Source organism: Oncorhynchus masou, unplaced genomic scaffold (genome assembly GCF_036934945.1).
Source record: "Oncorhynchus masou masou isolate Uvic2021 unplaced genomic scaffold, UVic_Omas_1.1 unplaced_scaffold_5217, whole genome shotgun sequence".
Lineage (NCBI taxonomy): Eukaryota > Metazoa > Chordata > Actinopteri > Salmoniformes > Salmonidae > Oncorhynchus > Oncorhynchus masou.
This window is the reverse complement of record NW_027011625.1, coordinates 1-23,067: the sequence shown is the minus strand read 5'-3', so window position 1 is coordinate 23,067 and position 23,067 is coordinate 1. Positions and strand designations below refer to the sequence as shown.

The 23,067-nt window shown below is 44.6% G+C and overlaps 1 protein-coding gene across 2 annotated transcripts; it reads left to right on the top strand.

Moving 5' to 3' along the window:
• Nucleotides 1–4,850: 4,850 nt before the first annotated feature.
• LOC135535863 (poly(rC)-binding protein 3-like) lies at nt 4,851–23,047 on the top strand. 2 transcript variants are annotated; one of them, XM_064962284.1, is made up of 7 exons: nt 4,851–4,968; nt 21,001–21,175; nt 21,415–21,438; nt 21,592–21,633; nt 21,753–21,869; nt 22,025–22,156; nt 22,370–23,047. In XM_064962284.1, the coding sequence occupies exons 2-7, from the start codon at nt 21,095–21,097 to the stop codon at nt 22,682–22,684; spliced, it is 711 nt and encodes a 236-aa protein (XP_064818356.1). In that variant the 5' UTR covers nt 4,851–4,968; nt 21,001–21,094; the 3' UTR covers nt 22,685–23,047. The 2 variants fall into 2 exon arrangements, with proteins under 2 accessions (XP_064818356.1, XP_064818357.1); XM_064962285.1 differs by having other exon boundaries at nt 21,592–21,624; nt 22,370–23,045.
• The last annotated feature ends 20 nt before the right edge of the window (nt 23,048–23,067 follow it).

The window sequence follows — 23,067 nt, the reverse complement described above, 5'->3', positions numbered from 1 at the left end:
TTGGTAGCATTGCCTTTAAATTGTTTACCCTGTTATGGCTGCTGCGAAATTTCGCAGCTTTTTGTTAAAAATCGCGCAACATTTCAACGTCCTGCTAGTCATGCCAGGAATATAGTATATGCATATGATTAGTATGTGTGCATAGAAAACACTCTGAAGTTTCTAAAACTGGTTCAATGATGTCTGTGACTATAACAGAACGAGTTCCGTGGTCAAAATCGCAAGGAAACCTGATCACAAAATCGACGAAGAAAAAATCCATCCGCCAGTCTTTGTATTGTCTATTGCACGCTATAATAGATGGAGATGGGCTTGCAGTTCCTACAGCTTCCACATGATGTCGCCAGTGTTGTGATTTCTAGGCAACTTGATCCTTGGTCAGATGAGTAATAGGCACAACCTGTCTTCGGGAACACAGCTGGAAAAAATGGAAGGGGGAAAGTGGACTTCGTTTTCCAAACTTGTTGCTATTGAATACAGATCGCTCCGTGATCAATTTGATCATTTATTAACGTTTATTAATACCTAAAGTTGGATTACAGAAGTAGTTTGAAATGTTTTGTCAAAGTTTATAGGCAACTTTTTTAATTTAAAAAAATGACGTTGCGTTGGGAAACGTGACTTTTTTCCTGGATTTCACGGTGTTCATAAATGGACATTTTGGGTATATATGGACCGATTTAATAAAAAAAAAGACCCAATTGTGATGTTTATGGGACATATAGGAGTGCCAACAAAGAAGCTCGTCAAAGGAAATGAATGTTTTATATTTTATTTCTGCGTTTTGTGTAGCGCCGGCTACGCTAATTTCTTTGTTTACGTCCCCTTGTGTGTTTCTGGGGGCTGCATGCTATCAGATAATAGCTTCTCATGCTTTCGCCGAAAAGCATTTTACAAATCTGACATGTTGGCTAGATTCAGAACGAGTGTGGCTTTAATTGAGTACCTTGTATGTGTGTTTTAATGGAAGTTTGAGTTGTATCGTGTACTATTAGTTGGCGCTCTGGAATGTCCGCTGATTTGGTCCCTGTACAGGTACAGCAGCCATAACAGGTTTTAACTTGGGTCAAAGTGTCGGGTTCTTCCACAAGCTTCCCACAATAGGTTTGGTGAAGTTGGCCCATTCCTCCTCACAGAGCTGGTGTAACTGAGTCAGGTTTGTAGGCCTCCTTGCTCGCACACGCTTTTTCAGTTCTGCCCACAAATTTTCTATGGGATTGAGGTCAGGGCTTTGTGATGGCTACTCTAATACCATGACTTCGTTGTCCTTAAGCCATTTTGCCAACTTGAAGTATGCTTGGGGTCATTGTCCATTTGGAAGACCCATTTGGGCGACCAAGCTTTAACTCCTGGACTGATGTCTTGAGATGTTGCTTCAATATATCCATAATTTTCTTTCCTCATGATCCCATCTATTTTGTGAAGTGCACCAGTCCTCCTGCAACAAAGCACTCCCACAACATGATGCTGCCACCCCGTGCTTCACGGTTGGGATGGTGATCTTCGGCTTGCAAGTCCCCTTTTTGGTGGTGGTCATTATAATATAATAATAATAATAATATCCCATTTAGCAGACGCTCCAAAGCCCAAGTCGGCTTTGGTGGTGGTTGGCGTTGCGCGCCATGCTATGAGCCACACAGGACCCATTATGGTGATGGTCATTATGACCAAACAGTTCTATTTTTTGTTTCATCAGACCAGAGTACATTTCTCCAAAAAGTATGATCTTTTGTCCCCATGTGCAGTTGGAAACCCTAGTCTGGCTTTTATGGAGGTTTTTGGAGAAGGGGCCTCTTCCTGCTGAGCTGCCTTTCAGGTTATGTCGTCATAGGACCTGCTTACTGTAGATATATGTACTTTGTACCGTTTTCTCCTAGCATCTTCACAAGGTCCTTTGCTGTTGTTCTGGGATTGATTTTCACTTTTCGCACCAAAGTACGTTGCTCATCTCTAGGAGACAGAACGTGTCTCCTTCCTGAGCGGTATGACAGCTGCGGTCCCATGGTGTGTTTATACTTTTACTATTGTTTGTACAGATGAACGTGTACCTTCAGTCATTTGCAAATTTCTCCCAAGGATGAACCAGACTTGTGGAGGTCTACAATATTTTTCTTGGCTAATTTCTTTTGATTTTCCCATGATGTCAAGCAAAGAGGCACTGAGTTTGAAGGTAGGCCTTGAAATACATCCTTCCAATTGACTCAAATTATGTCCATTGGCCTATCAGAAGCTTCTAATGCCATGACATAATTTTCTGGACTTTTCCAAGCTGTTTAAAGGCACAGTCAACTTAGTGTATGTAAACTTCTGACCCACTGGAATTGTGACAGTGAATTACAAGTGAAATAATCTGTCTGTAAACAGTTGTTGGAAAAATTACTTGTGTCATGAACAAAGTAGATGACTTGCCAAAACTATAGTTCGTTAACAAAAACGTTTTTGGAGTGGTTGAAAAACAAGTTTTAATGACTCCTAAGTGTATGTAAACTTCTGACTTCAACTGTATGTAGCAACTGCAGATTGCCCCTTAAGGTAGAGAAAGTGGGAAGGGGCAGAAGACAGACAGCACAGGACTTTAGAAGTCATAAAATATGAAACAGTCTGATTCATCGTGGTAGGCTTTGCTAAGAAGCTTCTGATGTAATAGCATATTGCATTCAGAGCATTTCTGTCCTCAGTCCAACAGTGAGTTGTATTTGTACACAGCGACCAACAGAGGGCACTGTTATCCTGTTGAAACAGCAGCCACAGCGGTAAAATTACTAGTTTCCTCTGGCAGGCCAAGCACATTGAACACACACGACTTGTCCTAAACCACCCTCAGAGTGGCAGGTTATCATTGCGTTATGTGCAATTGATGTTGACGACATCCGCTGACCTCCCACTGTCTAGCCGACTATCTAATCAAGATCTAGAGACAATGTCATCATCTATATTATGGTCAATTCTATCTAAAGCATTTCAGGGGTCCAATGGAGGAAATCAGAAATAATAATGGAAAAGCGGTTGATTGAGATAGTCAATGTTCAATGAAAAGTCACATTTAACCCCTGCCTGCAAATGTTTGACTCTTCTCTGCCTCCGGTGGATCAGAAGTGAGAGGTGGAATCTTCTGGAATGTGGATAAGACAGGGTCCCATGACATGGACCCCTTTTGGTAAGAACAGCATGATCTTCTCTGACATTACCCATTAGGCTGATAATCAACACACACACACGCCACACCCAAGGCCTATACCCAAGGCATGCACCGAAGGCCTACACCCAAGGCCTACACCCAAGGCCTACACCCAAGGCCTATACCCAAGGCCTATACCCAAGGCCTACACCCAAGGCATATACCCAAGGCCTACACCCAAGGCCTCCAAACCCAAGGCCTATACCCAAGGCCTACACCCAAAGCCTACACCCAAGGCCCACGCCCAAGGCCTACACCCAAGGCCTATACCCAAGGCCTACACCCAAGGCCTATACCCAAGGCCTATACCCAAGGCCTACACCCAAAGCCTACATCCAAGGCCTATACCCAAGCTGTTGCAGAGCGAATGTGTAGTGCCAGGGTTGCAAAGGGCCATCTCTGAGGGTCTGTGACTTTCTTTGCATCTCGCCTCTGCCTGTTTGTTGTGCCACTGTCAACACACACGCACGCACGCACGCACACACACACACACACACACACACACACACACACACACACACACACACACACACACACACACACACACACACACACACACACACACACACACACACACACACACACACACACACACACACACACACACACGCATACACTTTTTCACACAATATAAGGAGGCTGTTATTTTCAGCTGCAGCAGAAGGGAATGCTACTAATTAGAGTTTTTGTTGAGTTTACTAATGATGAAAGTCATTTAAGCATACACTAATGGTGTAGGTCCACATACTGTATGGTGTTTGTTCTGCCTTTTAGCCAGGGGTGGACTGACCATCTGGCATTTCGGGCAAATGCCAGATGGGCTGGTCCAGTTTTAGCCCATTGGGCCTGTCTAACTTGGGTTTGTTGTGCAAAATTATCTTTATCTGAATAATATAGGTGGCCTCAAGGAATAAAATGGGCCGTTGTGGGGCCTCAAGAAAAAAATGGGCCTTCATGCAGGCCTCAAGGAAAAATATGGGCCAATATGTTAAAAATGCCAGAGCCGATTTCGGCCCCAGTTTCATTATCTTTGACCTAGAAGTGGAGGCTTTCACCTACTGGAGAAATACTAATAGATTAGATGTTCCATAACCTGTAGGTAGTAGGAATGGTTCTGAACGGATAGTTCATCACTTCTGCTCTTTTCTATAACCTGTAAGGAACACTATATATGGTCTATTCTTGGCATGTAGGTTTCTTACTTATGGTTGGCACAAATTGAGATATGGGGAGGGGAATGGGCAGGTTATACTGTGTGCAAATTAATTACTGTAGTATTTATATAGTTTAAAAACTGTAGTGTTTTTGCAGATATTACTGTAGTTTTTACTGTTGACTATAGTATACTATAGTATTTCTTATTGTATTCTACGATGTACTACAACATGATATACTACACATGATCGAGGCATACTTCAGTGTGTGGTATAGTATTCTACAGTATACTAGAGTTTACTACAAAATGATATAGTAAGTACTGTAGTACTCTCTAGTAAACTGAAGCATTTTTTCATGTGGGCTGAAATTATTTATTTTGCAGTATGCTCTATTTTACAATACAGCGTTTCAGTCATATATTTTCAAATATATCTGGAATTTAAAAAAAAAGTGGTAACAGTTGTATGTATGTATTCTTAATGGTTCGTATGTTTTCCTCCTCTCTCTAGAATGGGTTGATGCTGGTCCTGCTGGAGCTGATGATCTGAACCAGTCTGTCAGCCACCGAGCTCCCCCTCCTCCAAACACAACCACTGCCCATGTCCTGATCCCAGTGGTCCAGTTTGTCTGTGGTAAGTCCCTCCTTACCCCTCCCCTGCCCTCCCTCCCCTGCCCTGCCCACTCCTCTTTAGTTTTTTTCTATTAAAAGCACATTAAGTCTATGCTTAACTAAAGACGTCCAGTGCAGTCCATAGGCCTATACCCAAGGCCTATACCCAAGGCCTATACCCGAGGCCAACACCCGAGGTCTACACCCGAGGCCTACACCCAAGGCCTACACCCAAGGCCTACACCCAAGGCCTATACCCAAGGCCTACACCCAAGGCCTATACCCAAGGCCTACACCCAAGGCCTACACCCAAGGCCTATACCCAAGGCATGCACCGAAGGCCTACACCCAAGGCCTACACCCAAGGCCTACACCCAAGGCCTACACCCAAGGCCTATACCCAAGGCCTACACCCAAGGCATATACCCAAGGCCTACACCCAAGGCCTAAACCCAAGGCCTATACCCAAGGCCTACACCCAAAGCCTACACCCAAGGCCTACGCCCAAGGCCTACACCCAAGGCCTATACCCAAGGCCTACACCCAAGGCCTATACCCAAGGCCTATACCCAAGGCCTACACCCAAAGCCTACATCCAAGGCCTATACCCAAGCTGTTGCAGAGTTTAATGTGTAGTGCCAGGGTTGCAAAGGGCCATCTCTGAGGGTCTGGTGACTTTCTTTGCATCTCGCCTCTGCCTGTTTGTTGTGCCACTGTCAACACACACGCACGCACGCACGCACGCACACACACACACACACACACACACACACACACACACACACACACACACACACACACACACACACACACACACACACACACACACACACACACACACACACACACACACACACACACACACACACACACACACACACACACACACACACACACACTTGGGGCTAAGGCCACTCTCCGTCTGACACCCAGGGTAATTTGTGTCCTTTGTCACCGCAACTGGCTCTGCCACACTGGCAGCTTTAGCTTACAGCCAGTCAGTGCAGGAGTGTGCAAGTGCAGGCATTTGTGTGTAATTTCTTGTGCATTTGGTGCCTGTGTGTGTGGTCTGTAGCCTACTTGTCAGGGATAAACATGTGTCCTAGTCTCCAAGCTTTAAGTGCTCACTGTGCCACACAAGTGTGTGGTGAATGGGGATACGTACAGTATGATTAGAAGCCTCTTACTTGGGCCCTTCTGTGATGTATTCTAGTGTTTGTATAGTCGTCCATGTCACCAAGCTATGAGATTGAAGACCTACGGGTGAGAACATGCCACCTCCTCTGTACATGTGGGTGAGTTGCTCCGGGTGCCAGTTCAACTGACGTGGTCAAGTTCAATCTATATCACACTCATGTGTCGGCAGTATTAGACAGTGTTTCCATTGACCCCAGGATCAACAGCGCAGGTATAAACAGGCACACACACACACACATCTCTCTCAACTACCAGCAAAATGTACACAGTCATGAATCATCTCAAAACAAGTGATGTATGCTTCAGATACCCTACGAGAAGACAGCCGAAGAGAGAGAGGGAGGAGAAAAAAGAGAGAGAGGAGGGAAAGGAGACAGTAGAACACAGAGAGAGAGAGACCCTAGAGCATGGTACATGTAGCTTTATCCATCTAAACACAAAGGGAGACAAAGTCCCCTCTCTCTTCTGTGCCCTCTGCAGATCCTTAATGGAAGAGACAGATATTACAGAGTACCACTAGCGCTTCCACTAGCTGCACCCCGCAGTACTCTGGCTGGTTATAATCTCTGTCCTATATCCATGGTGATGCAGTATTCTGGCTGGTTATAGTCTCTGTCCTGTATCCATGGTGATGCAGTACTCTGGCTGGTTATAGTCTCTGTCCTGTATTCATGGTGGTGCTGTACTTTGGCTGGTTATAATCTCTGTCCTATATCCATGGTGGTGCAATACTCTGGCTGGTTATAGTCTCTGTCCTGTATTCATGGTGGTGCTGTACTTTGGCTGGTTATAATCTCTGTCCTATATCCATGGTGGTGCAATACTCTGGCTGGTTATAGTCTCTGTCCTGTATCCATGGTGATGCAGTACTCTGGCTGGTTATAATCTCTGTCCTATATCCATGGTGATGCAGTACTCTGGCTGGTTATAGTCTCTGTCCTGTATTCATGGTGGTGCTGTACTTTTGGCTGGTTATAATCTCTGTCCTATATCCATGGTGGTGCAGTACTCTGGCTGGTTATAATCTCTGTCCTTTATCCATGGTGGTGCAGTACTCTGGCTGGTTATAATCTCTGTCCTATATCCATGGTGGTGCAGTATTCTGGCTGGTTATAATCTCTGTCCTATATCCATGGTGATGCAGTACTCTGGCTGGTTATAATCTCTGTCCTATATCCATGGTGGTGCAGTATTCTGGCTGGTTATAATCTCTGTCCTGTATCCATGGTGGTGCAGTACTCTGGCTGGTTATAATCTCTGTCCTATATCCATGGTGGTGCAGTATTCTGGCTGGTTATAATCTCTGTCCTATATCCATGGTGATGCAGTACTCTGGCTGGTTATAATCTGTTTTATATCCATGGTGGTGCAGTATTCTGGCTGGTTATAATCTCTGTCCTGTATTCATGGTGGTGCAGTACTCTGGCTGGTTATAATCTCTGTTCTATATCCATGGTGGTGCAGTATTCTGGCTGGTTATAATCTCTGTCCTATATCCATGGTGATGCAGTACTCTGGCTGGTTATAATCTCTGTCCTATATCCATGGTGGTGCAGTATTCTGGCTGGTTATAATCTCTGTCCTGTATCAATGGTGGTGCAGTACTCTGGCTGGTAATTATCTCTGTCCTATATCCATAGTGGTGCAGTACTCTGGCTGGTAATTATCTCTGTCCTATATCCATGGTGATGCAGTACTCTGGCTGGTTATAATCTCTGTCCTTTATCCATGGTGATGCAGTACTATGGCTGGTTATAATCTCTGTCCTATATCCATGGTGATGCAGTACTCTGGCTGGTTATAGTCTCTGTCCTATATCCATGGTGATGCAGTACTCTGGCTGTTTATAATCTCTGTCCTGTATCCATGGTGATGCAGTACTCTGGCTGGTTATAGTCTCTGTCCTATATCCATGGTGATGCAGTACTCTGGCTGTTTATAATCTCTGTCCTGTATCCATGGTGATGCAGTACTCTGGCTGTTTATAATCTCTGTCCTGTATCCATGGTGATGCAGTACTCTGTCCTTATCCATGCTGGTAATTATCTCTGTCCTATATCCATGGTGATGCAGTACTCTGGCTGGTTATAGCTCTGTCCTTATCCATGGTGGTGCAGTACTATGGCTGGTTATAATCTCTGTCCTATATCCATGGTGATGCAGTACTCTGGCTGGTTATAATCTCTGTCCTATATCCATGGTGGTGCAGTATTCTGGCTGGTTATAATCTCTGTCCTGTATCCATGGTGGTGCAGTACCTGGCTGGTAATTATCTCTGTCCTATATCCATGGTGGTGCAGTACTCTGGCTGGTTATAATCTCTGTCCTGTATCCATGGTGGTGCAGTACTCTGGCTGGTAATTATCTCTGTCCTATATCCATAGTGGTGCAGTACTCTGGCTGGTAATTATCTCTGTCCTATATCCATGGTGATGCAGTACTCTGGCTGGTTATAATCTCTGTCCTTTATCCATGGTGATGCAGTACTATGGCTGGTTATAATCTCTGTCCTATATCCATGGTGATGCAGTACTCTGGCTGGTTATAGTCTCTGTCCTATATCCATGGTGATGCAGTACTCTGGCTGTTTATAATCTCATCCTGTATCCATGGTGATGCAGTACTCTGTGGTTATAGTCTCTGTCCTATATCCATGGTGATGCAGTACTCTGGCTGTTTATAATCTCTGTCCTGTATCCATGGTGATGCAGTACTCTGGCTGTTTATAATCTCTGTCCTGTATCCATGGTGATGCAGTACTCTGGCTGGTAATTATCTCTGTCCTATATCCATGGTGATGCAGTACTCTGGCTGGTTATAATCTCTGTCCTTTATCCATGGTGATGCAGTACTATGGCTGGTTATAATCTCTGTCCTATATCCATGGTGATGCAGTACTCTGGCTGGTTATAGTCTCTGTCCTATATCCATGGTGATGCAGTACTCTGGCTGTTTATAATCTCTGTCCTGTATCCATGGTGATGCAGTACTCTGGCTGTTTATAATCTCTGTCCTGTATCCATGGTGGTACAGTACTCTGGCTGGTTATAATCTCTGTCCTGTATCCATGGTGGTGCAGTACTCGGGCTGGTAATTATCTCTGTCCTATATCCATGGTGGTGCAGTACTCTGGCTGGTTATAATCTCTGTCCTGTATCCATGGTGGTGCAGTACTCTGGCTGGTAATTATCTCTGTCCTATATCCATGGTGGTGCAGTACTCTGGCTGGTTATAATCTCTGTACTATATCCATGGGTGGAGCAGTGCTCTGGCTGGTTATAATCCCTGTCCTATATTCATGGTGGTGCAGTATTCTGGCTGGTTATAATCTCTGTCCTGTATCCATGGTGGTGCAGTATTCTGGCTGGTTATAATCTCTGTCCTGTATCCATGGTGATGCAGTACTCTGGCTGGTTATAATCTCTGTCCTATATCCATGGTGATGCAGTACTCTGGCTGGTTATAGTCTCTGTCCTATATCCATGGTGATGCAGTACTCTGGCTGGTTATAGTCTCTGTCCTATATCCATGGTGATGCAGTACTCTGGCTGGTTATAGTCTCTGTCCTATATCCATGGTGATGCAGTACTCTGGCTGGTTATAGTCTCTGTCCTATATCCATGGTGATGCAGTACTCTGGCTGGTTATAGTCTCTGTCCTATATCCATGGTGATGCAGTACTCTGGCTGGTTATAGTCTCTGTCCTATATCCATGGTGATGCAGTACTCTGGCTGGTTATAGTCTCTGTCCTATATCCATGGTGATACAGTAATCTGGCTGGTTATAATCTCTGTCCTGTTGTCCTGTATTCATGGTGCTGCAGTAAATTGGCTGGTTATAATCTCTGTCCTGTTGTCCAATATCAATGGTGATGCAGTACTCTGGCTGGTTATAATCTCTTGTCCTATATCCATGGTGATGCAGTACTCCTGTCTGTCCTATATCCATGGTGATGCAGTACTCTGGCTGGTTATAATCCCTGTCCTGTATCCATGGTGATGCAGTACTCTGGCTGGTTATAATATCTGTCCTATATCCATGGTGATGCAGTACTCTGGCTGGTTATAATCCCTGTCCTGTATCCATGGTGATGCAGTACTCTGGCTGGTTATAATCTCTTGTCCTATATCCATGGTGATGCAGTACTCTGGCTGGTTATAATATCTGTCCTATATCCATGGTGATGCAGTACTCTGGCTGGTTATAATCCCTGTCCTGTATCCATGGTGCTGCGGTACTTTGGCTGGTTATAGTCTCTGTCCTGACCTACATGTCTGATGTCATCACATAGCACTAAACCGTTTAACCCACATGTCTGATATCATCACTAATTCTAACTATGGATGGATTTTCCATTAATGTGGTCATTTGATTGGATTAGTGTAACTTGTACTGCATAGGATATGTTATTTAAGCAATAACGCTCAAGGGGTGTGTGGTATATAGTCAATATATCACGTCTAAGGGTTGGTCTTATGCACAACGCAGTGTGGAGTGCCTGTATACAGCCATAGCCGTGGTATATTGGCCATATACCACAACCCCTGAGGTGCCTTATTTCTATTATAAAATGGTTACCAACGTAATTAGAGCAGAAAAAATAAATGTTTTATCATACCAGTGGTATCATACCAGTGGTATACCAGTCTGATATACCACGGCTGTCAGCCAATCAGCATTCAAGGCTTGAACCACCCGGTTTATAATGTTTTATAGAACACAAATCTACAAATCGCGCATTGAGAAATTATGTCTCAAAAACACCAATCTGTTGAGGAGGTGAATAGCGTCAGTGAATGTTGCGTTTGATTAGAAGTTGAAAGGACTATTCCTCTGTATATGCGGACGCTGGCATTAATAAAGGAAGACTACATACGACACATGACACAAGAGACAGATCAACACGGTTAAAGTTCCATTTCACCCATTCATTATTGGTTTTAGCTGCAAGGCAATGTGGACCCATTACTGGCTGCATTGACCACATCAGTGGAGAGGGTCAGGCCATATTTTCCATTAGGGGCTGGGATTGTTGGTGTGGATTATGGGGCTGTGGGGGCACAAAGGGAAGGGGAGGCTTTAGAAAGGGAGGGAGAGGAAGCAGCCCGCAGAGGAGGTCTGTTGTTTTGCCTGAGACAGAAAGAAGTGCCATGCACTCTTATCCCCATGGGTGTATAATGCTGGTCATTGGGATGAAAAGATGGTCAAAGATTACACGACTCTATTCTATGATCAATACCGGACATCAGGGCCCAGTTTTTCAAAAGCGATGCCCAGAAATATAAAATGCCTAGAAATAGATTGAGTAGAGCGGGAGTCCCCATTCAAGTCAGTGATACGTCTGTCCTATTCATTCTATTTCTATGGATTTAATCCTATCCAATAGGCGAAATCCATATAGATAACTTTAGAAATACTGGGCCCTTGTTAAACTTGTTAAAGCACCGTTCTGAAATGGAACTTTAACCGTGTTGATCTGTCCCCCCCCACACACACACACACACATAGACACACTCACACAACACTCATTATTTGGTACCTCAGCCCCGCCTCCTTCAGTCACCACGTCAACAATCACTGGCGGGATCGACTGTTCCTCCTGATCCCTCTCCCTCGCTCCCTCTCTCCTTCACGCCCTTCTGCCTCCATCAGCCATGCCTGTTCCTGACAGGGGACTGGGCTGGCTATGGGGAGGGTGCTTCTCCCACCGAGGGGTAGTCTGGGTTGGGCTGGGCTGGGCTGGGCTGGTCACCTTGCTGGAGGCTATGAGGGAAAGTTTACATATAGAAGCAGGCCAGCCAGCCCAGGCCAGAGTGTCCATTGTCCTTCATGTTTGTCTGGTCCCAAACTGAACCTCCATCTCCTCCTCTGGAACTTTCCCTTCATCTGAACCGGTAAGATACTGTATACTGCCTGGGACCATATGAATACTACTAGGGTAAAGAGGTCTTCTACAAGACTCACTCTGGACCTTTTGCATGGACTAGAGATGTAAATATCCCTGCCATCTCAAGCACATAATTAGTATGTGGTTGCTATAGGGGTTTGTATATGTTTATAGTAAAACATGCACTGTGACTGCCTTGGATATGGAGGAATACATTGGTCATGTCCCAATACTCTCAAATGTATTTCCTTCCTTATTTCCTTTCCTTCATGAGCACTGATAGGTGCAACGACTGGGACAGGTTTCCCAGTTCCACAATATCACTTTCACCTATCAAGTCCTTTCAGACCAGTGGGCCCTAAAGGAAGGAGACAAGGAGAGGACGCTGTCTAAACTATGGGGACAAGGCCTTAATAACTTGAGGAAAAATGGTAAAGTTCAAGTCTGTGTCTGTGGGGCTTCCACCATGTACTCTTGGTTTTGAAGGAGAGCCAGCAGCATTGTTTGAATATAAAGCAGATTCCTGTGACACTGTGCCTCTCTCAGCTTCTTGTGATTCAATGTGAGCAAATTTAATGCTCTATTTGTGGTATTCTCCCATGGGCCAATCGACAGGCGGGGCGGTAGGGCGGGTGTTTTTTGGGGGATAGATAGATGTTTAGTGTTTAAGAGGACATATTTAAACCGAGATATGCTTCTTGCTTCCTCTGAACAATTGAAATGTAGGTGGGACACGCTCCTCATTGTTTGTGTTGCCCTAATCCAATGCCTGTACTCCCCGTCGCCCACATCGCCCCTCAAACCCTCCACCCCTAAACCCTACATTCTGTCTGTGCTGCTGGGGTCCCTGCACAACTGTCCATCTGACACAGGGTTTGGATTTTAGCTGGATTGGATAATCTGGACGGGATGCCTCTAAAGCTCCTGTAATTCCAAAACACTCACACACACGCAGATTAAAAGCCAGCCGGGAGGAGCCAGGTTGGTTCGAGGGCGCTGGATGTTACGACAGACATGTGATGTGGGGTTTGGGCTTTGACCTCTGTATCGCCATCTCTACCAGCCTCATCCTCCAGGGCGCACAGACCACCACCCCACCCACAAACCAACCACTAACCCTGGTAGTCCCTTGTCACAGACACCACCCCAACCCACAAACCCACCACTAACCCTGATAGTCCCTTGTCACAGACGTTGGGGGTCTGTGGGTTTGTGCTGGTGTTCCTTGGCGGTTGTTGTATCTGAAAATACTTTGGGTGTTGTGTTCATGATCAGCAAGAGAAGAAGGCGGTGGGTTGGTGAGTTGGTGGGTTGGTGGGTTGGTGGGTTGGGTGAGTGTGAGTTGGTGGATTGGTGGGTTGGTGGATTGGTGAGTGTGTGAGTTGGTGGATTGGTGGGGTTGGTGAGTTGGTGGATTGGTGGGTTGGTGGGTTTGTGAGTTGGTGGGTTGGTGAGTGTGTGAGTTGGTGGATTGGTGGGTTGGTGAGTTGGTGAGTTGGTGGATTGGTGGGTTGGTGGGTTGGTGAGTTGGTAGGTTGGTGGATTGGTGGATTGGTGAGTGTGTGAGTTGGTGGATTGGTGAGTTGGTGAGTTGGTGAGTTGGTGGATTGGTGGGTTGGTGGGTTTGTGAGTTGGTGGGGTTGGTGGGTGTGTGAGTTGGTGGATTGCGGGTTGGTGAGTTGGTGAGTTGGTGGATTGGTGGGTTGGTGGGTTTGTGAGTTGGGGGTTGGTGGGTGAACAATTGACCCAGGACAGGCGAGTGCCTGGGGGTGGCTATCCAGACTTTGACACCCCGCCTCCGGGTGACATGCCCTAATGCCAGTGTGCTCACTAGGCACCCCTTGTTCCGTTTGGGGGGTCAGGGAGGGGGACGGTGACCCCATCCCGCCTCATCATACAGCCTATTTACAGTAGACCACAACATCGTCAGTGTAGTCAGGGTATCACACTGCCACAAATTGTTCGGCTAGGATGCAAGGCTGTTTCATTTCGTCATTTTATTTAGAGAGAGGTCACGGGTTCTCTGTCTCGCCCATGTGATTTGGCCTTTCCAACCAATCAGATATCCCGATTCAGACTGGGCATAGCAAAGGGAAGAGGAAAAATCCTTTTCATTCTGTGTTTTTAATCTTTGCGAAACGTCGAAAGTGGTCGGCATCTGTTTAACGCTGCACGAAGGTAATGCCTATTTTTCAGTTTCTAGATCAGGTTTGAGGAAGGCCTCTGATGTGTCCAATGGTCATATTGTTACTATTCAAATATGTATTTATTTTTATAAACATATATGGTGGAAATGTAAAATAGTGCAATTGACTGTATCATATGCACGTACAGTAGGCTAGTGTTAAACCATATGTAAAAAAGGCTTCATGGGTAGTCTCCTGGCTTTAAACTGGCAGCAGGAGATATTGGCCAATGTTGAGTTGGGAAATGTCTTCAATAATTAATGAATGTCTGTAGAGTTATCGTTAAGTGGCGCGGGAACAGCAGCCGTTGACATGTTGCGAGTTTATTATCTCAATCCCATCGTTATTTGAAACCCCTTTGTTTTGTAATACAGTGGACATCGATCTGACTCCATTGTTTTAGCCGTTGCTCTTAGTGTGTCCTCCATTAGGCAAATACAAAGGGTGTTGCGATCCCATGCGTGTGCTGTGAAAGTATTTCTGTATTCCCTTGAGAATCGCCGGTTAGCTTGTTGGTTGGTTGACCCCTTTGTGGTCCCTCCATGTTCCCTGCTATTGACTCACCCTTGTGATCGTATAAATTGGGGCTAATTGTTTAATGGAATTATCGGTTAATTGTTCCTTTTTAAGGTGGGTTCTAATGACATTGTGATGTTTTGCAGATCAGAAGTGGCGTCGTTTCTATTGCGATAGGTTCCGCTGACCTTGTCCACACTGAATGGTAACAGAACCTGATAGCCCATGAGATGGATGTATCTAGTCCTCACGACCATTATCCCAATCATCCTCACTATCAAATTAGCTCTCTTGATGGTGTTCTTGGTCTGTAGGAACAGTCAACGTGTCATTTGGCATTATCGCTAATTCATGTGAACCGTGGGATTGAACTAAGGGAAGCACCAGATCATTAGAATGTACGTTTCCTCCGTAATGGTTAGACAGGTATTAAAAGATCACATAATTGTTCAAATATTGCAATCGACATCTCAAATAACAATACCAAAGGCTGGCACTATTTTTGTTGTTGAAATTATCAAATTAATATTTGTATTGGAATTTAGAAAATGAAATATCATTGTAATCTATCAAGGAAGTAAAAATACTACGATCAAAAATTATATTATAGAATTTCAAAATTATTTAAAAAAGATGTGTGTATGTACACTCACCCATTTAACATGACTGTGATCTGTAAATCCATGCATGCCATTCAGCCTTGACTTAGTGACAAGCTGTGATCTCATGTACATTTGTGGGAAATCTAAGATGGCCGACCGCATGCTCTTCTTACCACCACAGCCACGGTACAACATGGTATGCTACAACGCAAAACGGGGTCGACATTCTCTATCCCGTCATAGGCAATGGCACATTTTACAACCCATTTTGTGATTGGATTCTAATTAGGGGACAGTGACAAGTGTTTTGTGGGGCCACCCATGCCCCATCCCTCTCTTCTCTCCAGTGTCGCCTGGCCTGGTGAGGTCACTACACAGTGAGAGGGAGTGAGTGGTCGCCCCTGTTGACTGTGATGTAGGCTGAGGTCTCAGCGAGGGGTGGCTGATCTAGAGTGACAGCTCTAGAGTGTAATGTCACAGCCGGGTAGAGGAGAGGACGCCCACTCCCCACCTCCCCCCTTCTCCCCCCAATCACACGGCAACAAAAGCCTAGTTAGCGTCAGATGAGACCAGAGCTGCTGTTCACATCTCAGTGTCCTGCATCTACAACACATTCTATTCTATTCTATATTCATTGTCCCCTATGTAAGAGTTTTTCAAAGGAAGATCTGACAACTTGGGTGGGTGCAATTCTGTCTCTGGCCACTTCGGTACAACAACAATATATTTGGTTATTTTATTTTCCAACAGCAACACAAGTTCAACTTGAATATCTAATGTCAACATGTACTTCTCTGCTGTCCACTGTGGCCCTTACTTACTGACAGCAGGGCATTTTGAATCCAGCATTCCAATCTATTAGAAGTAGAATGGTGATTTTAGTGACAGGCTCAGTCATGCAGGAGACGGCTCTGCCTGAGTCATGAAAGTAGATGGAGTTCTTCATGGGGTTTCCTTCTGTGACTTCCTCCTGGTATTGAGGATACATAGGACATCCTTAAGGCTCAACATAGGCCGTCTAAAAGGTTAGAGGTGAGAGGTGATTGAATCGGCATATCGGGTGCTATTTGAGGGTGCTGACTCTTTTAGTGAGTAGTTCACTGCAGCTATTTTCCTAATGAAAAGTCTGTTTAGTGCTCAGAATGTAGAATGGACTGATCCTGGCTGACATTTCTGGCTCCTCATAACAGATTACAATGCTGCGTCACTCATCTCTTATCTTTGCCAGCAAACGTGGCCAACCAAAGAGAATGCAGCTACGATTTGTGTGCCATGTAACATATGTATTCCTTTCTAGTTTGCTTGTGTGTTAACGCATGCTCTATTAACACTATGCTTGAGTCAAAGGTCATTTGTAGAATCGGGTCAATTTAGAGTCGGAGCAGGCCAACATGGCACAGAGTATATGAATGTGGGTATTGCTTGTGAAGAGACAACGTCTTGAGTCACCTCAGTTTAGTGGTCTCTCCTCTACTGCTTTGGCCACAAGTGTATGCTTATGGAGGGTTTATATCAAAATCATAACAGCATATCTAGCTCGGTGGATTAAAAGGAACAGATGACGGGGCTTGGCCTAGATTATACTGCAAGTTCTGTCCCATTTTCCATTCCTCCAGATCTCAGTCTTTTCTCACGTGTTCTGTAAGAGCCTTTGGCTTGATGTTTCATATAATCAGTCTCTCTGACTTTGTGGAGATTTTCAAACAAAACACATTTTCCAACACAATCTCCAATCTCTAATAAGGAAATCTAAAGATGCTGATTGCATGTTCTCTTTTGGTCTAAGCTTGAGCAAGCATACAGTACACACATGCACATGCACCAACTCACACACAGTTGACCGAAGCAGGGAAGGGCAGAGGTGAGGCTGGATAAGGTGAGGCAAACACTGCAGAGAAAAATTGCTGGCTCATTTCTACAGTGCATGATAAGACTGCAGTGCTGATCCACTTCCAGTCAGTGTTCCTTTCTTTTGCCCAGCACTAATCAAGGCATCTGGACGGCCTCTGTCTGTCATTCCCGGTGATGTCACCCAATCTCCCAAATATCTTTCTCTCCTTTTTCTTTTCTCTTCCTTCCTGACTGCTGACAGAATCATTTCTCAGGTGATCAGTGATGGCGTCACTTCTATTTAAGTCTCACCTGTCCCAGTGAGGGGGCCGACTGTACTGACTCTGAGATCTCTACTGCCCACCCTCTTCAGATACTGAAGACAGCTTCTTTTTATTTAGTCAAGTGTTCTCAGTCACTCACAGTCCAGTGGTTCCACATAAGAGGAGGCATCCTCCATTGTTAGTTCTACATTAAAGAGCCAAGGAATGAAAAGAAAGACAGGCAGATGTAAAGCTTCTTCTCCAGGAGATGCTGCAGCCTGCTGTCTTTTTTCTGCACTGGGCAGAGGGCAGGCAGGGCAGCAGACGAAGGAGAGATGAAAGAAAAGGAAGAGACATTTTGTGCGGTGTTGTCCACCTGAGCGTAAAGCGTGATTAATTCAATAGCAGAGCACCATGGAGGAGGAGGCCAGCAGCTCTGCAGCTCTGCAGCTCAACATAGCTCTCTCTGACCCACTTACCAACTACATCAGATGTCACAAGAAATACTGCTCTCTACCACTTTCTCTCTCTCTACCTCTTTCATCTCTATCTCCATCTCTCTCTACCTCTTCTCTCTCTCGATACCTCTTTCCATCTCTATCGCCTCTCTCCCCCTCTCTCTCTCTCTCTACCACTTTCTCTCTCTCTCTACCTCTTTCTATCTCTATTCCATCTCCATCTCTACCTCTTCTCTCTCTCTGGCCTTTCTCTATCGCCTCCCCCTCTCTCTCTCTACCACTTTCTCTCTCGCTCTCTCTCTCTCTCTCTCTCTCTCTCTCTCTCTACCACTTTATCTCTCTCTACCTCTTCTATCTCTCTCTACCACTTTATCTCTCTCTACCACTTTATCTCTCTACCTCTTTCATCTCTCTCTACCACTTTATCTCTCTACCTCTTTCTATCTCTCTCTACCACTTTATCTCTTCTACCTCTTCTCTATCTCCTTTTCTTTATTTTCCAACTTGTTGATGTAATAACCTGTTAACAGAGAGGATTGAGAATGGTCAACACATACATTGTCCAGAGCACTGAAAATATACTTGAAAACACTATTGGTCGAATGCAGACAATTGGTTTTGATAATGTAGTGTTTGGTCGGATGCATTTATTAACCTTCACTCTGTTGCCTCACTCTGAATACAGTGGTATTGTGTCCTGGAATTGCTACCTACTAATAGATTCTAATACATAACTGATTGTGCTCAGATTCAAATGTGAACGGTTTGGGATTAAATTAAATATCATTCAACCAAGGGACACAATAGGCACATTTAAAGATAAAACAGATTTTGATTTTAAATGTATTTTTTTTTATGCTGCCGCTGTCTCAAATAGACTTCCGTCTGAGAATGGTGCCTCGCCGTTGAAATAAAAAGTAAGTTGACTGGAAGGCATGGATGAATCATGAGTCTGTGACCTAATTCTATTGTGCTGGTAGTGGATGAGGGAGAAGGTGGTGACAGGGTAGAAGAGTCTATTCAAACACACCACCGGCACACGAGAAAATATTCTCATCAGCCACACATGACGACTCTCAGGAGGTGTGGACCCGATTGGAGTCTATATGATTTGTTTTCTGCATGCCGTCTTTGGAAGAATTCTTTTTCAAATACTAACCCAATTCCAAGGCATTTCCATCACCACGTATGCTTTCACGAAGACCAGAAGTGGTAGCTCCATATAAAGCAGTATTTTTATTACAATACCACAGAGAGTGGTTACATCCTCCTCATCTAGTTCCATCACCAAAATACCACAAATAACCCCCGTAACCCCTGGCTCCAGCAGTCCATTGTGCTACGGTCACAACCAGCCCACCACTCCCCACGTGCATCCCCACACCCAACCCCTCCTGCACTTGGTTTAGTGGGTTTATTTCTGTCCCTGGCCAGGCCCTGTGGGCAGACCTGCACCACTGGCCTGGCTCTTAAACCCGGATTAAGGCTTTTATGTAATCTGACCCTCTGGGAGATTGGAGAGAGACAGCTGGCTGCAGAACCCTTTCCTCCCTGGTCTCAGAGACCTCCTGCTGCCTCCCACTCTCTCCGTTTGGCCTCTCATACAACCTCTGGTTCTCGCTCTCCTTCTTTCTTTTCTACAACGGGTTGGTCAAAAACAAGCATTGTGATTGGTTGAGATGTGTTCTAAACCATACACAAAAACAGTTTGGCAGGGGTAAGCCTATGACATAAAAATGGGCATCTTGTTCCATCTGAGAAATCTCTAGGGCATCTAGTGTCTCATCGGCCCAGCCAGCCAATTCATTAACTTGGTTTCCACTGCAAAAAGCATCTTGACATTTTTTCCCCATGTTTCAGCTTATAACATTTGGGTTTTATAACAACAGGTGTTTGTCCAAACATCGCTGTCTGTCTCTTTGACATTTGCAACATTGTTTCAATATTGAAATTCGATCTCCACTGTCCTATTAAGAATGAACGGTCAGACGCAGATGGACATCTTTTCAGCCAGTCGAAATCAACATCGTTTTATGGATACATACAAAGAAATTGAATGCAGACACATTGCTGTTATTCTAGCTGCACGGTTTGACGTGACTGTGTTAGCCGTAGCTGGCTAGCAAGCAGATAAGAACGTTGCCAGCCATCATGGCAACGGAACATTTAGAATGAACGACTTCCCATTCTATATCCATAGATCTAGAACGGGAAATCTTTTTCTCAGCCAGTCGAAATCATGAATCAGTATCCTTTGTATGGATATAAATAAAAAACATGAAATGGAGCTACAACTAACCAACCAAACAACATGAAATGGAGCTACAACTAACCAACCAAACAACATGAAATGGAGCTACAACTAACCAACCAAACAACATGAAATGGAGCTACAACTAACCAACCAAACAACATGAAATGGAGCTACAACTAACCAACCAAACAACATGAAATGGAGCTACAACTAACCAACCAAACAACATGAAATGGAGCTACAACTAACCAACCAAACAACATGAAATGGAGCTACAACTAACCAACCAAACAACATGAAATGGAGCTACAATTAACCAACACTGTTATGGCCTTCCGAGTCTCTTATGACAGCCTTAGTTCATTTAGTTCTGGGTTCAGGGATTATGGCCTTCCCTGTCCCTATACTTTTATGATGTACAGGTGTAGGATCTTAATTTGATCACCCTTTTGCTGCTCAGTTTCATAATTTACATGAATTCACTGAAAACCAACAGTAACACAACACATATTAACAGTATTGCACTTTTCATGTAGGCTACTTTTGGCCAGCTAATAGCCTAACCACTGATCAAGCAACATTATGGAGTAAACATTCAAATCCTGTTGCTGCAGGATTCTTTTGCTGTGACAATATAGGTCAAATTAAGATCCCAGAGTTAATGATTGTCCTCCAGAGTTAAAGCACTGTCTGCCACACAGTCTATAAAACTCTTCCTGTCTGAACAGAACTCGAATGGTATTCATGAGCAGGTTCATTCAAAGATGATATCCATCAATGTTAACCAGTGGTAGTTTGGTAACTCTGTTTCCAGTGGGCCTAATATTGAGTGGTCGTGTCTCATCCTTCTTGTCTTGCAGGTGACTGGTTGGCTGGCTGTTCCATAACACTCTCATTGGCCCTGGGACTCCTCTTCTACGTGACCACACCCCTTCCTTCACATCCAATCCCAACATGGAACCACCCAAGGTGCAGCAGCCAGGCGAAGGAGGCCTCAACGTCACCCTCACCATCAGGCTTCTGATGCACGGCAAGGTACAGTACACACCGCCTGGGTTCCAATACTCTCATATGGCTTACTTTCCTTATTTCCTTATCTCCTTTCCTTCCACGACCACCATTGGCTGAATAGGTTACTGTCTGTGAAGTGTTTTTAGATCAGTGGTTGTGAGGGAGACGAGGAGAGGTCGCTTTCAAGGTTTTTGGGATAGTCTCTGTCATGTATTGAGTTGGACGTTGATGCAAACTGTTGTTGAACCTCTGTTTCTTTACAGGAGGTTGGAAGCATCATTGGAAAGGTAACTATCATGTTCATAAACACATCACAATCGTATGAATATTACAAAACTGTTTTAAGATGAGTACATTTTTTTAATGTGACATCTCTCCGATGTTTTAACTGTTGTCTGTCTGCTGTCTGTTTCTTGTCTGTCTGTTGTCTGTCTTTTCAGAAAGGAGAGACAGTGAAGAAGATGCGTGAAGAGGTAAGTGCAGTATGTATCCCATAATGCACCTTACCCAGTTTAAGAATGCATATTAAATGGATAGTATTCCATTTAGTACTTCATGATCTCCTTTATTTATCTGACTGTGTCTACTGTTTGACCCACAGAGCGGTGCACGCATCAACATCTCTGAGGGAAACTGCCCAGAGCGGATAGTTACCATCACCGGACCCACAGATGCCATCTTCAAGGCCTTCGCCATGATCGCATACAAGTTTGAAGAGGTATCTAGCGTACATATTTCCCTCAATCTCCTCTTGGTCGTGGTTCATTTTACAACGGCTGTTTTACAATTTTGTGGCAGTTTTAAAATGCTGTTACACCAGGTATTTTAATACAATACTATTATGCTGATATGATCTTTATGGTTTCTTCCCAGGATATAATCAACTCTATGAGCAACAGTCCAGCCACCAGCAAGCCTCCTGTCACCCTGCGTCTGGTTGTCCCAGCCAGCCAATGTGGCTCCCTCATAGGGAAAGGAGGCTCCAAAATTAAAGAAATGAGAGAGGTAAGGAAGGGCGTAATTAGTGATGAGGATTGATTGAATTTACTTGACAATTTATTAGTTAGTTAATGATTAATTGGCAAAAAAATGCACAATTAGCCATTACATTTTTATTAGTCGTTTGTTTAGGAATCGTTCCTTTCTGGCTTGAGGACCAGCTATTTTTCATTGCACCTTACACAGTACACATGTTCAATAACAGTCTTCCCACTTCAGTCCACAGGTGCTCAGGTACAGGTCGCAGGGGACATGCTGCCCAACTCCACTGAACGAGCAGTCACCATCTCAGGAGCCCCGGAAGCCATTATCCAGTGTGTCAAGCAGATCTGTGTTGTCATGCTAGAGGTAGAGTGTGGAGGGATGAAGGAGGAGGGTCAGTCCTCCCGGGAATACACAGGAAAATACATTCACACAGACCTTAGGAATCAGCTAGAATGTACAACGTGGATGTACAATTTTTTTTACAGTCTCAAACATCTTGGTCTTGGTCAGTATAGACCATGGGACAAAATGATTATAACAATGTTGTAGATGATGGCTTCCCAGGTTGCAATGATATAGCCGACCTATGAGGTAAAATCATGTGATTCCAGTTGTCAGTGTGCTCTTAGACACAACACCTATTTCACGTCACTGCATGCATCCACAGTAAAGAACAATAGTGTGATGTAGTGAGTGTCACAGACAGTCTTCTCCCAAGGCACTGTCCCTCAGTCTACAAAACCTCTTCCTGTCTTCTCTTCTTCTCTTCTTCTCTCTCTCTCTCTCTGTCTCTCTCCCGCTCTCTCGCTCTCTCTCTGTCTGTCTCTGTCTCTCTGTCTCTTTTTCTCTCGTGCTCTGTCTCTGTCTCTTTGTTTCTCTTTGTCTCTCATGCTCTCTCTGTCTATCTATCTCTCTCTGTCTCCTCTGTCCCT